Genomic DNA, 14053 nt, shown 5'->3' with positions numbered 1-14053 from the left:
AATTTTCGCAACGCTTCAATCGATGTAACCTTTGACTTTCTTAAGGTGTATCTTGTCGAACTCGGGAATCTTCTCGAACTCGCGAATATTTTATAACTTTGGCTACCCTTATAATTTTCGCCACCCTTATAACTTTTGCTACCCTTATAACTTTTGCTACCCTTATAACTTTTGCTACCCTTATTACTTTTGCTACCCTTATAACTTTTTCTACCCTTATAACTTTGACTACCCTTATAACTTTTGCCGCTCTTATAATTTTTGCTCCCCTGATAACTGGCTACCCTTATAACTTTTGCTACCCGTATAACTTTTGCTACCCTTATAACCTTTGCCACCCTTATAACTTTTGCCGCCCTTATAACTTTAGCTCCCCTGATAACTGGCTACCCTGATAACTTTTGCTACACTTTTAAATTTTGCTACCCTTATAACTTTTGCTACCCTTATAACTCTGGCTACCCTTATTACTTTTGCTACCCTTATAACTTTTCTCACCCTTATAACTTTTGCCGCCCTTATAATTTTTGCTACCGTTATAACTTTTGCTACCCTCATAACTTTGTCACCCTTATAACTTTTTCCGCCCTTATAACTTTTGCTACCCTTATAACTTTTGCTACCCTTATAACTTTTCCTACCCTTTTAAATTTTTTCCGCCCTCATAATTTTTGCTACCCTTATAACTTTTGCTACGCTTATCACTTTTGTTCCGGTTATTTTGCCATTTTGTTCTTACATTGCTCATGAACGATGTTTGTGACAAAGAAAGAAGAATTGCTGTTTTCTGTGTCGGAATCTATCTCACACTTATTGTTGATTTGATTTTGACCTTGGAGCGCTATTGTTTGTAGATATACACATTTTAATGGCTTCATACATTGACTGGAGTTATTTCCATAAACAGTTATATTGTTCATATTCATGACTCCATTAAGAAACATTTTGAGTTCGCAAAGCTGTTAGATAGCTTCCAATCACACACGAAGTCAGACGTATACACTCTCTTTTGTCACCTTTCGAATAAGACACTCCGAGAAGTTACTTGAAGATATGCACCTCGTAAGAAAGATTTATTCGCAGCCGACACTTAACAACTACTTAATTCAATTCAATTAAAATATTATTCATAATACACTCAACTATGTATACCATATATATAAAAAAAAATCAATTCATACTAATTTTTATTCAAGGAAAAGTATCGTTTATCTTTAGTAATCTATTTCTATAAATTTTATGAGAGATAAAAATTAACCTAATGATTTACACGATGATTCGCTACTATAATGCAGATAAAGATATATGCATAAAACTGAGAAATAGATCTTATCTTTCATTCACTAATAGGGAGTTTAATTTAAAACATGATAGATCTAAGCAAGCATTTTATTCGTTTCTCTCGCCAAAAATGTATGAATTATTTATCGTGTTGTTGTGAGACCATTTAGATAATGGATTTTTCTAAATGGATTATGGATTAGTTGGTTGGAGGACTACGCGTGTGATTCTAACATATCGAAATCAAGGAGTATTAATAGTTTTTGCCTTTTCTCCTGTCTTAGTTTATCTATCTGTGTGTATGCATTTCTACTGTTTTTGCCATCTAAACATATAATCATATATTTCACATGAATTTATATGTGACATACGTATATGATTAAAATTTTATCTCAATCGCTATAACAAAGGAAAAAAAGTATCGCGTTAATACTAAACAAGAATAAAAGAATAACACTGTTTCTCTAACTCATATTTATTGGCTCCCCCTTGAGAGCAAAATTTGACACAAGGTCATTTTTTAAAGTGGGAAAATAAACAGTTTCCTAGAAAAGGGAACTCTGGATAAGGAGGCAAAATTTAAAAATTATCTTAGTCAAGGAGATAATGAAATTAGTGTACCTGTTTACTATGCCTCCTCACAGGACAGAGTTAGACACCAGGGTCGTTTTTTAACGTGGAGAAAAGGTACAAAACTAAAAAAAAAATTGTCTCAGTCGTGAAGGACTGATCCTCCACCGAAAGAGAACAAGAAATGGAAGTGCAGAATCTGAAGAACAGATACTACACTTTGATCTTGACCAAAGTGTAGCACGAGAATAGAGTCGTATGCAAACTTTGGAATGTTTATGTCGATCTTGGTTTCCTACATTATTTATTTTTATTTAGTATCAACGCAATTTTTTCCATTTGTTATAGCGCAACGGATAAAGCCTTGATTGTAATCAGTTTTAAATGTCAGCTTTGTTGGAGGTTGGAGGTTTTTCCGGCCTACAGATGATAAGAACTAAAAATAATATAATAATTAGCACTTTTACCAGGTAGTGTCTGACATTACGGGAACAATATACTCTGTAATTCATATGATAAGTTTTGTTTCGAAATTATATATAGATTCTTGATTTAGGCATAAAGATTTCCTAGTTTAAAAAATATCGTGGATTAAATAGACCGAAACTTTTTGATAATAGCAACAAATATTAGAATACTAGTTAAAATAATCCAAATTATCGATCTTTATCTAAATAAAAAATTCTGAAACATAATCAAAGCAGAATGGGAACAAATCTACAGAAAATAAACAATAAGGTTCGGGGTAGAAAGAAGTAATAATATCTAGACTTCGCATAAGTATAACGAGAGTTATAGATTTCTACTTGTTTAATAAAGAAATTTTACTGGTTACTTTTAATGCATCTATAACAAAATTTCTATCTTTACATCATCAACGCTCTGATCTCCATCTGGTATCAATTGAAATGAATGTCTCTCGTCTTAAGAGAGGCTCCATGTTTTGACAAGCTTCTGGGCTTGACCTTCACTCCTGATATGAAATGAAACACACACATCAAATCCGTTGCCAAGATCACTGGAAAAATAGTGGGACCCTTCTATCGATCCAGTAGATATCTCACTGCTGATGCAATTCTCTACGTATACAAGACCCAAGTAGATCCAACGATGGAGTATTGTTGCCACATCTGAACAGGAGCTGCTAGAAAGACCTTATACTGTCTCGACAGAGTTCAAAATAGACTTCGTAGCCTAATAGGGGATGCCCTTTTTTCTTCTCTGCAAGCTCTTTCTCACAGAAGAGACATTGCGAGCCTGTATCTGCTTCATCATTATTTTCATGGTAAGTGCTCGTCTGAGCTCCAAGCTGTGGCCCCCCTCACCAAAATTTCACGAAAAACACTCGTATAGCTGACAACACTATCAATAATTTCCCCCATTCTTTATCGGTGCCTAAACTTAAACGTAGATTCCATGAACAAAGCTCCGTTCTTAGAACTGTACATCTGTGTAACTGTCTTCCGTTTTTCTGCTTTCCAGCTGACTACAATATGGTTATCTTCAAGTCTAATGTAAACAAGTTCTTGATGAGCCTTTCCCCTTAAGTAATCCAATTTACCAAATTTACACTATTAACGCTTCGCATGATATTGTCCCATTGACTATGTACACTCTTTAACCCTTATCCTCGAGTGGCCTCTGGGTCTTAATAAGTGGAGACTCCTATGTAAAAAAAAACAACAAACTTACCTGCCTGTTTTCGGAGCACGTGGAAAACAGTGGACAAACCTAACGCTTAACATGTTTTCATTACATTGCCTCCAAGTATGCATCCAACTATGGGCGTGTGCACTTTTACCCTTGCCAGTCATTTAAATGCGTTTGGCAATTTGACAATCGCAAATTTGGAGACAGTGTAGAAATTGTCATCAGAATGATAACGTAAAGAATATACAAATAAATGTTATAAATAGAAATAGCACAACGTACACGACAAGAATTATTCTGTACGCAAAGCATCATTAAGAAGAATCTGTAAGATACTGGCAACATTGTGACAGAGGTGAGGGATACCATATAGATTTTGGATCAAGTGCTTGCAAAAACAATAATCACATGAAAAGTATAACAAGGAATAATAACTCTTCACTCTCATGCACATATAAGGGTCATCAAAAAGTTGGAATGTGAGGAAAAGAGAAGGACGTAATCATCAAAATGGACAGCTTACCATGTAAGCGACTGTTGGTTTAAGTCAGACACAAAAGCAATAAAAAAAAAGATTTCGGAGTTAACTTTTATGCACATAGACTACTGTTTATTACCCGGCATTGTCTGCGTTACAATGAACTTATTTTATTTTTGTACAGTTTTTAAACTTATACAGAAAATGAAATAAAATTGTAGTTGTAAATAAGTAGGTCAGAATACAACAGAATATTCTTTTCATTAGTAATTGTCTGTATTTTTGAGATGAGGTGTTTTCATTGATTGAGATTGTCGGACTGACTTACTCATCTTGGTTGTTATAGTCACAACGTTTCGGCCGTTTTGCCCTCCGGCCTTCATCAGGTGTTTTGTAATAAAGGCCGGAGGGCAAAACGGCCGAAACATTGTGACTATAACAACCAAGATGAGGAAGTCAGTCCGACAATCTCAATCAATCAAGTCTTTTAATTTTTTTGACTCTCGAGTATATATCCGAGACAGTAAGACACAGTCAATCATCCGAGAACCACGTCTGCCTATATAAAAAAAACATATAAGATATTAAGGATATATACTCAAGAGTCAAAGCAACGAAAAGAATATGCTGCTGTCACAGCTCGATAGATAAGATAAATAATATATAATTCTTCAAGAATCTTATTAAAGTTTTTTGTATTTAATGTATCTATTGTAACACCCCCTACAATCAATTTTTAGTAAAAAACAAACAAACTATATCTTAAAAATAAACTAAAGATCACGCATCTAACTAAGATAAAGAGTGAATGTGGTATTTTGATGTCTAGCTTTTGACAAAATTGGATGACCAGCACTTCCTCCAGAAAAAAAATCGATTCGAGCTTCATTGCAACGGATAAACTCTATGGTTATTGTTTTTGTTGTAAAAAAACACATTGTTGTTGTTCAATTTTAACTTAAATAAATTTTTGAATTTTTTTTTTTTTACTGAATATATTGATAAAACCGCTAGAATAGAAATATTTTTTCAACATTTACATCATCCACCAATCGACGTTAAAGCATCATGAAGCGATCTTAGTGATTTACTATTATGTATAGCCAATTTGTGGGATTGGTTAGATATTAAGAGACCTTTCTCCGGTCGACGATATAGAATCACCGAAGATTGAGGACTGGCTCCTTACAAAATGCGGGAAAGGCAACAATGGAACGCGAGGAAAATTAAATATCACAGACTTTAACCCGGGTGATATGATGGAACCTTATTATGTATTATCGAATAGCTGATCGTATCTAATGCCTGATTATATGTACGACACTAAACTTACATACAATCTACGGTACTGCGTTAACTGGGGCAGTAATGCCTTCTCCTCATTTTCAAATATATTTCATCATCTGCGAAAGTTATTCTGTTCTCAGAACCAGATCATTAGTGTATGGATTAGCGTAACGGGGACTGTTGATATTCGTTGAATAGCAGAATCTGTGCCTGGGTTATTCCTCTAGATTCGCCGCGGGTCTGTGTATGCCTAAGCTTAATAACAGGGTGACTTCAAGGATATATCAATATCAAAATACGTAAGTATAGAAAATAAAAATTGTTGTATAAAACAATTTGTATAACTGGATTGAGCTCTCTGTCAAATGGGATCACTGAGTGTTTATTAGTCTTCGTTACACATATTGTATAAATAAAATTAACAAAAACTGTATTTGAAAAGTAAACACTTTTTTGTTTGTTTATATTTCTAGTGGCTGTGCAAATCGTTGGTGACGGCGTTCATCTATATCCAATCCACCAATTTCTTTTGGATGTTCGTCGAGGGTCTCCACTTACACATGGTGGTCGTCTGGACATATTCGTCGGAGAGGCTGCGACTGTGGCATTTCATTCTAATTGGATGGGGTCAGAGTCTTTATATTATTCTTTTTGTCTTTTTTTTCTATTAATTATTGTAATGATGTCTGTAATTAGCATTTGTACCGAATATTATATATAATCCCAAAATAGATCTCGAGATGCATCAAGGGTGGTTTTCAGTGATGCACTGTTTTCGCTGTCAATTTCTTGTTCTTTATTATTTCGACCTAGACCCTAACCCTAACCTAGACCCCGATCTGACTTTCGAAGTTTCAGGTCGCTCCATTGAAAGTTCGGTGCTACTCACATCAATATAGCAGAAATTTCAAATTAAGCAACAAGCTTTGACCCTTTTTAGTGAGACAAGGGAAATTGTGCGAGGAAATTGCTAACATCTGAGAATATATTGTACATCTACAAACACACGGTTCACCTACGCATGGAGTATTATTGCTACATCTTGACTGGGGCATTTACCACTAGCTTGTCTCTCTTAGACTGGTTCAACTAAACTCAAATCTCTGTCCTATCGCCGCAATATTGAATCTCTGTGCTTGTTTTAGAGCTATTGTCTACTTCCAGGCTTGACTATAATCTGGTCGTTTTCAAGTGTAAGGTGAATAAATTCCCACTAAGTCGTCCATTTAGATAATCTTACCCTACCCAATTTTTCACCGTGATTGATATTGTTTCACGACGTACCCAACACTTAACACCTATCCTTGAGTGGCTACCTGCCCTTAATAAGTCGTGACCTTCTAAAGAAATACATGGAAGATGTTGTATAAGACTCATTTCATTTGTACTCCTTCAACGTACAATGCCTCCGTTCAGTCTCGAAAGGCAAAAGATACTCCCTGTAGGGGTAGCTACGCGTGTAATTGCGAGGAAAAGGTTGCGCAATGCCTAACCACACCTTTCCTGAATCGACACTGTTTAGGTCCAGTGGCAATGAGAAGTCCAGGATGACTGGAAACAATGCCGAAATAATGGGAGAGCACATACAGCATCCAGAAGTCTAAAATGGTCACCCATTTAGTACTGACCAAGTTCAACGTTGCTTAACTCCGTTGATCCAGCGAGAACCGGTGTGTCAACGTGATTATACCGTATTCACCGTGCATGCCATCGACAAACCCATCTAGCAGCAATATTCTACCCTTCTAAGAAGTCTCTAGATGCTAGAAAGCTTTCTACCATAATAGTTTCTTTCTTCCGATTTCTACACTTCGGAGTTCCCTCCCTGTTTCCTGCTTTCTTGGTTGTACTAACATACGGAGCTTTAAATGTAATGTGAACAGACATCTCCTCATATCGTCCGCTGTAGGACACTATCTCAAATAGAAGCCTCTTATGTGTAAGCGGCAATAGGAATTGTTTGAAGATCAAGAGTAAAAACAGAAATTCTTTATCTGTATAAAAGCCAAGTACGTCCAAGGATAGAGTACTGCTGCCACATCTGGGCATGAGCTGCTAAAAACAGTCTATCCTGCCTTGACAGACTTCGTGGTTTAGTGGGGGATGCCCTTTTCTCTTCCCTGCAACCTCTCTCCCACAGAAGAGACGTTGCGAGCCTGTCTTTGTTTTATCGCTATTTCCATGGCAGGTGCTCGTCTGAGCTACAATCCCTCGTCCCCCCCCTCGCCAATCTCTCACGAGAAACATCCGTCTAGCTGAAACTACTGTCAATAATTTTCCCCACTCTTTATCTGTGCCTAAATCCAAACGTAGATCTCATGAGCAAAGCTTCTTTCTTAAAACTGCACGCCAGTGGAACTCTCTGCCGCTTGCCTGTTTCCCACCTGACTACAAGTTGGACGTCTTCAAGTCCAACATAAACAAACTCCTGACAAACCGCCCCCTTAAGTAAGACACTCTATCAAAACCCCCAATACTAATGATTACTACAATACTATCTCATTGATTACTGTACACGCAATAACCCTTATCCCTGAGTGGCTTTCGGGCCTTGATAAGTGGTGGCCACCATGTAAAAAAAAGAAAGTATTTACTCCAATATATTATTTTATATTATGGTCCCCTTATCTTTTTCCTGTTTTGACTCTGTTGTCTTCCGTTGGATTCGTATTGGGCTATGATTGTTCTTTCTATAGAACTACCTAATTAAACTAAATTTATTAGTTTCCTAGCTCTATCACGCTATCTACCAAAACTACTCCTAAGCTAATTCTAACATATTAATGTACCAACTCTAATTCGTCTATGTAATGTGATCGAGGGCCAAAGGGTGTAAATGTTGTTTTATGCCCTGTAATGATGGGGTTAATCCCTATTAGTAGGTCTGACTGGTCTTAGGTCGGGTTTTTGACTTTAGTAATACTCTCTAGAAAATTAATTATATGGGACCGTCGGCTAAAATTGAACACTTAACTAAAATGAGCGAACAAACTATATATATATATATATATATATATATATATATATATATATATATATATATATATATATAATGTGTGTGTGTGTGTCAGAAGTTAGTTGGGCGATATATATATATATATATATATATATATATATATATATAGCCCAACTAACTTCTGACACACACACATACACACACATACACATATATATATATATATATATATATATATATATATATAGTTTGTTCACTCATTTTAGTTAAGTGTTAAATATATATATATATATAGAGAGAGAGAGAGAGAGGGAGAGAGAGAGAGAGAGAGGCCAACTGACTTCCGACACATATATATATATGTATGTGTCGGAAGTCAGTTGAGCGGGCTACGTTCGGCCGACACGAACGAAATCGAATGTTCAATTATAAATCTTCTCTCTCTCGTGGTAGGCAAAAAGGAAAGAGAAAGGAAAGAGAGAAAGCAAAAGGATCTCTCTCTCTCTCTCTCTCTCTCTCTCTCTCTCTATATATATATATATATATATATATATATATAGATAGAGAGAGAGAGAGAGAGAGAGAGAGAGAGAGAAACATGAATACATATAAAAATACAGAGAAAAACCTCTTTAAGAATATTTCTTATTGGTGAATACTGGAAAGAGTATATTTTGTTATTTTTGCCCACCAAAATATAGTCGTTGGAATTTAAAATATGTAATGTCTATGCGACGGAAAGAGCGGCGAGTAAACAAAAAAAAAAAAAAGAACAAACACACGATTGATCGCAATCCATCAATCCAGCTAATTCTAATCGACCTTCTCCACCTTAAAGTTGTATTTTTGTTTCTTTCATCCGATGCCTTTGTCTGGATCTATTTCCATTGTTCGTTCTAATCGTATTAAATCAACACAGATAAATTGTCATGGCTGTTGGTTCTTGTTGCACGATCGGAGAAGGGAAAGCCGTCAGTTGTTAATCATTATAATAATGAATTTTTATACGTTCTGTTCGACTCGCTCCTAGTCGATTTCTCACTCACTTAAAACTTCCTTGCATCTCTGTTCACTTGATTCCTATTCCGGTGTAATATGTTCATCACAGTCCCCCTTCTAATACCGGCATGCAAGACCTGTTAAGCTGAAATGTTCAAAGCCACTCAGATTTACATCACTTGTATTGTTTTTCGTAAGCGAATTAATGGTTAAAGCAAATGAATAGAAATAAATGAAAAAATTAAAAATTAAAAAATGAATAAAAATTAAAAAAAAAAATTAAATTAGCCTACTCATTAAAATCGAAAAGTTACGTACGATTATAAAAAATAACAATTGAAATCGAAAAAAAAATATTCGAGGCAACATAATTATGGGAATAATTAAATATGATCTATACTGCAGCATAATGTGAACATAAGCGAGATGCCGCATTAAAATAGAATTATATTTTTCAAATATTATTGAAAAAAATTTATATAATACTAGAAAAAATATTCTCCGCTCGGACATCTATTGAGTCCGAAATACATTGTTGGAATAAGGAAAATGAGTTTGCAATGATAGTTATATCCAAATATTTAAATTAGTAGCAGCTGTGTGTGTTTGTGTGTGTGTGTGTTTGTGTTTGTGTGTGTTTGTGTGTGTTTGTGTGTGTGTGTTTTTGTGTGTGTGTTTTTGTGTGTGTGTTTGTGTGTTTGTGTTTTTTATGTGCGTGTGTTTGTGTGTTTGTGCGTGTATAACTCTCCTACTGTCTACGCCACTGAACCGATCATGACCAAACCTGGCATGATGATGGTCCTCTACCTAGGGATGGTGCACACCATTTTTCAAGGTTGAAGGCCAAAGGGCAAGATCATATTTTACGTATATATATATTCCTTCAGCCCACACCAGTGAACCGCTTATGACCAAATCTGAGATGATGATGGTTCCCCCACGTATCATTGTGTACATTATTTTTCAAGGAAAATGGCCAAAGATCAAGTATATGTATATATAAGCTCCTACAACCCACACCATTAGACCGATCATAACCAAACCTGACGGTGATGATCTCCAACCTAGAGATGGTGCACACTATTTTCAAGGTCAAGGTAAAAGGTAAAGATCATATTTAGTGTGACTCTTCATAAACTCCTCCACCTAAGGAGGGTTCATACCAGGTTGGGGATTGCCAGCTAACATCTTTGTGAATTTGAATCAGATCAGCATTTTCCAGTTCCATTCATTCGACAAATTAAACAAACGTTTAATTGTGATACTTTGATATAACCTATTTGATTTAAAGTGCACAGTTGGATTTCAGTCACTTCAGGTGGCAGTGAAAAATTTTTTAAACACCTTAAGAAATAATTGCTCTTACAACATCCACTTACTGTAGAGGTGCCCGCGAAACGGGTATCCGAGCGTACAGCAAAGTCCCGTGCGAAGCCCGTGTATCTTTGCTAGTATAAATATAAAAGGAAAACAGACAAAATCAATCTTTTTCTGCTTATATCATTTTTTTTTTATTTTTACAGCTACAGATTATTAATACTTGCGGTAATCTTCTCTGTTGTTTATAATGCACAATTCCAGTTTTAAAAAAAATCCTTTCCTTTATTTATTACCTTCGACTGATCTGCTAACGATCCAGTTTATTAGTCATTTGGGAGCTGAATGCTATCACAAATATTGAAAACCCATTATGATATCACAAAAAGATATAAGCATACAAACATTCGAACTTCCTTAATTCTTTACTTTTTTCAAAATTTCTTGATTTCAATCCTTTTTTTTTTCTCCACCTTCTTGATATGCATGCCAAATTGTAACTGTTAATCAATTCACAATTGTATCAAAACACCAGGTTTTAAACCACGCGAACAGCGCAAAGCATTTAACAAGAAATGTACGAGGATCGTTCCAAAATTAATACTCTCTATATTGTCATTCCACCAGAATGGATCAGAGGGGATTGCAAATTGTATTATTATGATAAATGAACTAATGCATTCGTGACCTGAAAGTTTTATCTCTCTGTTACAGATATTGACGGTATTAGACTTTAAGAAAGCAACCCGAGTGTCAGAAGCACAGATGCGTTATTGAATTCATCGCAAAAGTGCATGGGGAATAGTGATGACTATGTAGGAAAATACATTTTGAAGACAAAAATGTTGCTCGTTTTAATGGTACCACTCCCATCTTTATAGCTCTTCAACTTTATATGTTAAAAATAGGTGTCTTTAACTTGGAACGACCCCCACATGACAAAGAACTTTGTGGATACCTATGCATAGCCATCGTTCATTGCTGCCAGTCGTGTCAGTCGTGCATTGAGACTGTGTAGAAAAATAAATTATTGAGCACAAATAGCCACTCGTCTTAATGGTATCACTCTTGTATTCGTAGCTCTTCAACGTTTTGAGTAAAAAGAAAAAGAGGTTCTACTTTTGAAACAAAACTCGTACATTACAACTGATCTCAAATACTGCGTGGATTATAAAAGTGAAATAAGAGATTTTAATCGGAAAATAAATAAAAACGAAGAACATACGATAATTCATTCGTCTTTACAACAAGAAAAAACTGAACAAGAACATGAAAACAGAAAAAAGTTAATGTTTCTCAACATATTTGCGTATTTGTTTGTAAAGCCTGCTGAGTAATCTTCCGAAAATGACGTCTTTTTTCCAAGAAACTTTGGTTTAGATAGTGGGGAAGGAAAATAAAACACATTAATGTGGAATTTGATAATGAAGCAAGCGTTGTCTAATCACTAACTGGGTCAATATATTTATGCATTAATTTGAAAATCCTGCCGAGACATCTTCCAAAAATGACATCATTTTTCTTACAATTATAAATTATAGTGCCGATAGTGAGGAAGGACAGAAATACAGTAATGGTAAAATTTATGGTGAAGCAAGGGTTGCCTAATCATTAACCAAGACAATGTATTTATGTATTAATTTGGAAATCCTAATGGTCCATCTTCTAAAAATGATTTCGATTTTCTTTAAATTATGGTAGCCTTGGTGGGAAGAGAAATTATTTCATATATATTGTACAATACCTGTCGAGAGTATGTTAAATTGTTTTATATATGTATTATATATGTGTTTAAATTACCCATCCGAGGGTAGGTAAAATTATTTTGAATATGCATTGTACATTATTCGTCCTAAAATATAACAATTAAAAAAAAAAATTTACAGGAACATTACGATAAAAGCCTCTAAAGTCTGTATTAATGAATTCGATATAATTCGAAGAAAAATGAATTTCTCGAATTACCGATATTATCATTGAATTAAGCATTGTTTATTTAATATTTTCACAAAAAAATATAATAGCAAAAAATATTTCTACTTTTTTTAAAGATTACAGGTTTTGCATGATTTTTATGTATAAGATTTTCATATTTTTCCTGCTTGATAGAATGTGAAACTTTCGGTGCAACATAATTTTTATATAATATTGAACAATAATTAAAAAAAATAATAATTTAAAAACAGGAACATAGAAAAATAATTAAATTAAAAAGTGAAAAAAATTATACAAAGGTTCAGAATAGGAATGTACGAATGCACAACTGGGAAAAACTAGAATCCCCTTTTAATTACATGACGCCATTTTTACAGTCTTTCGACTGGCTGAAATTTTGGGCTTCCGTATATTCCGTGTGTACAAAACTTTCGTTTGTTTCGTTTTGCGAACAGCAGAATCACTCGGCTAATTAATTTATGTTTTGTACAAACTAGATGTTTTTTTTTATATTTAATTCAATATCTTAGGACTTTACTAATTATCTTTTAAATAGACCCAGAAAATTAATATTTATCTTTAAAAAGATTTTTACAATGAATTTGTTTAACTTCAAAATTTAGCTGAATTGGTTAGCTCGCCGTTAAAACATTTTTCATAACTTTTTGTTGCGGTGTACAAATATTTTTCTCCTTTTAGAAATTATGTTTAGTCTTTCATCTTTCAAATACCATCAAAAAGTAGTCGGAAACCTACAAAAAAATGATGATAAATCGGCTTTCAAAACTAGGCCCCCTATCTTTGTCCGCCCACATTGCCCGTACCTATCATTTATATATTAACTTAGAAATCCTAATGATCCATCTTCTAAAAACGACTTCATATTTTTAAAAAATCATGGTTGCCTTTGTGAGAAGAGAAGTTATCTTTTATATAAATCTCACCTGTGTGTTTAATGGTATGTATGTATGTGTGTACGTATGTATGTCTAAAACTTTCAACAGAGGCGACAGATTTTTACGAGATCAGTATCATTTTGAAGCGCGACCCTTTCGACGACAAATGTAGAAAAATTGGCTAATAATATTAATTCCTTCACCCATAACTGGGCATTTTCCTATAAAGAGGGGTCGCTGTTTTCGCCGATATTTTTGAAAGTCATCCCCTCTTTTCGCTTGACTAGCCCTAATTTAAACCTTCGCTACTTTAGGTTTGAAGATGGACGCAATGGCAAAGATGTCAGCTTTTATTTTGTACGTTCTTTTCCTCCGTCGTAGTACGGCTTCGAACCTGCCTGCCTGCCTGCCTACTACCACTATTTTTTTTTTGATCAATACACACCTCCACACACCGGGCAATGCTGGCAACCCAGGCTAGTTTCATATATGTTGTAAAATACCTGTCGAATGTACGTTAAATTGTTTCATATATGTATTTAAATTACCCTCCCGAGGGTAGGTAAAATTATATTAAATATATATATTTACATTACTCGTCCTCATGAAGGTAAAATTATTTCATATGTGTCATAAATTACCTATCCTAGGGAAGATACAATTATTTTTATGCATGTGTAATAC

The 14053-nt window shown here is 34.7% G+C and overlaps 1 protein-coding gene across 1 annotated transcript in view; it reads left to right on the top strand.

The window, feature by feature from the left end:
- Positions 1-14053, top strand: part of LOC145292069 (corticotropin-releasing factor receptor 1-like) — a 670744-nt gene that overhangs the window by 562041 nt on the left and 94650 nt on the right. Inside the window, exon 6 of the mRNA XM_080138124.1 lies at positions 5740-5893. Within this exon, the coding sequence (XP_079994250.1) occupies positions 5740-5893 (154 nt within the window). The remainder of the gene's footprint in view (positions 1-5739; positions 5894-14053) is intronic.

Source organism: Euprymna scolopes, chromosome 13, assembly GCF_053919585.1.
Source record: "Euprymna scolopes isolate OS-2025 chromosome 13, ASM5391958v1, whole genome shotgun sequence".
In the NCBI taxonomy this organism is placed as follows: Eukaryota; Metazoa; Mollusca; class Cephalopoda; order Sepiida; family Sepiolidae; genus Euprymna; species Euprymna scolopes.
This window is presented reverse-complemented; position numbering and strand designations above follow the sequence as displayed.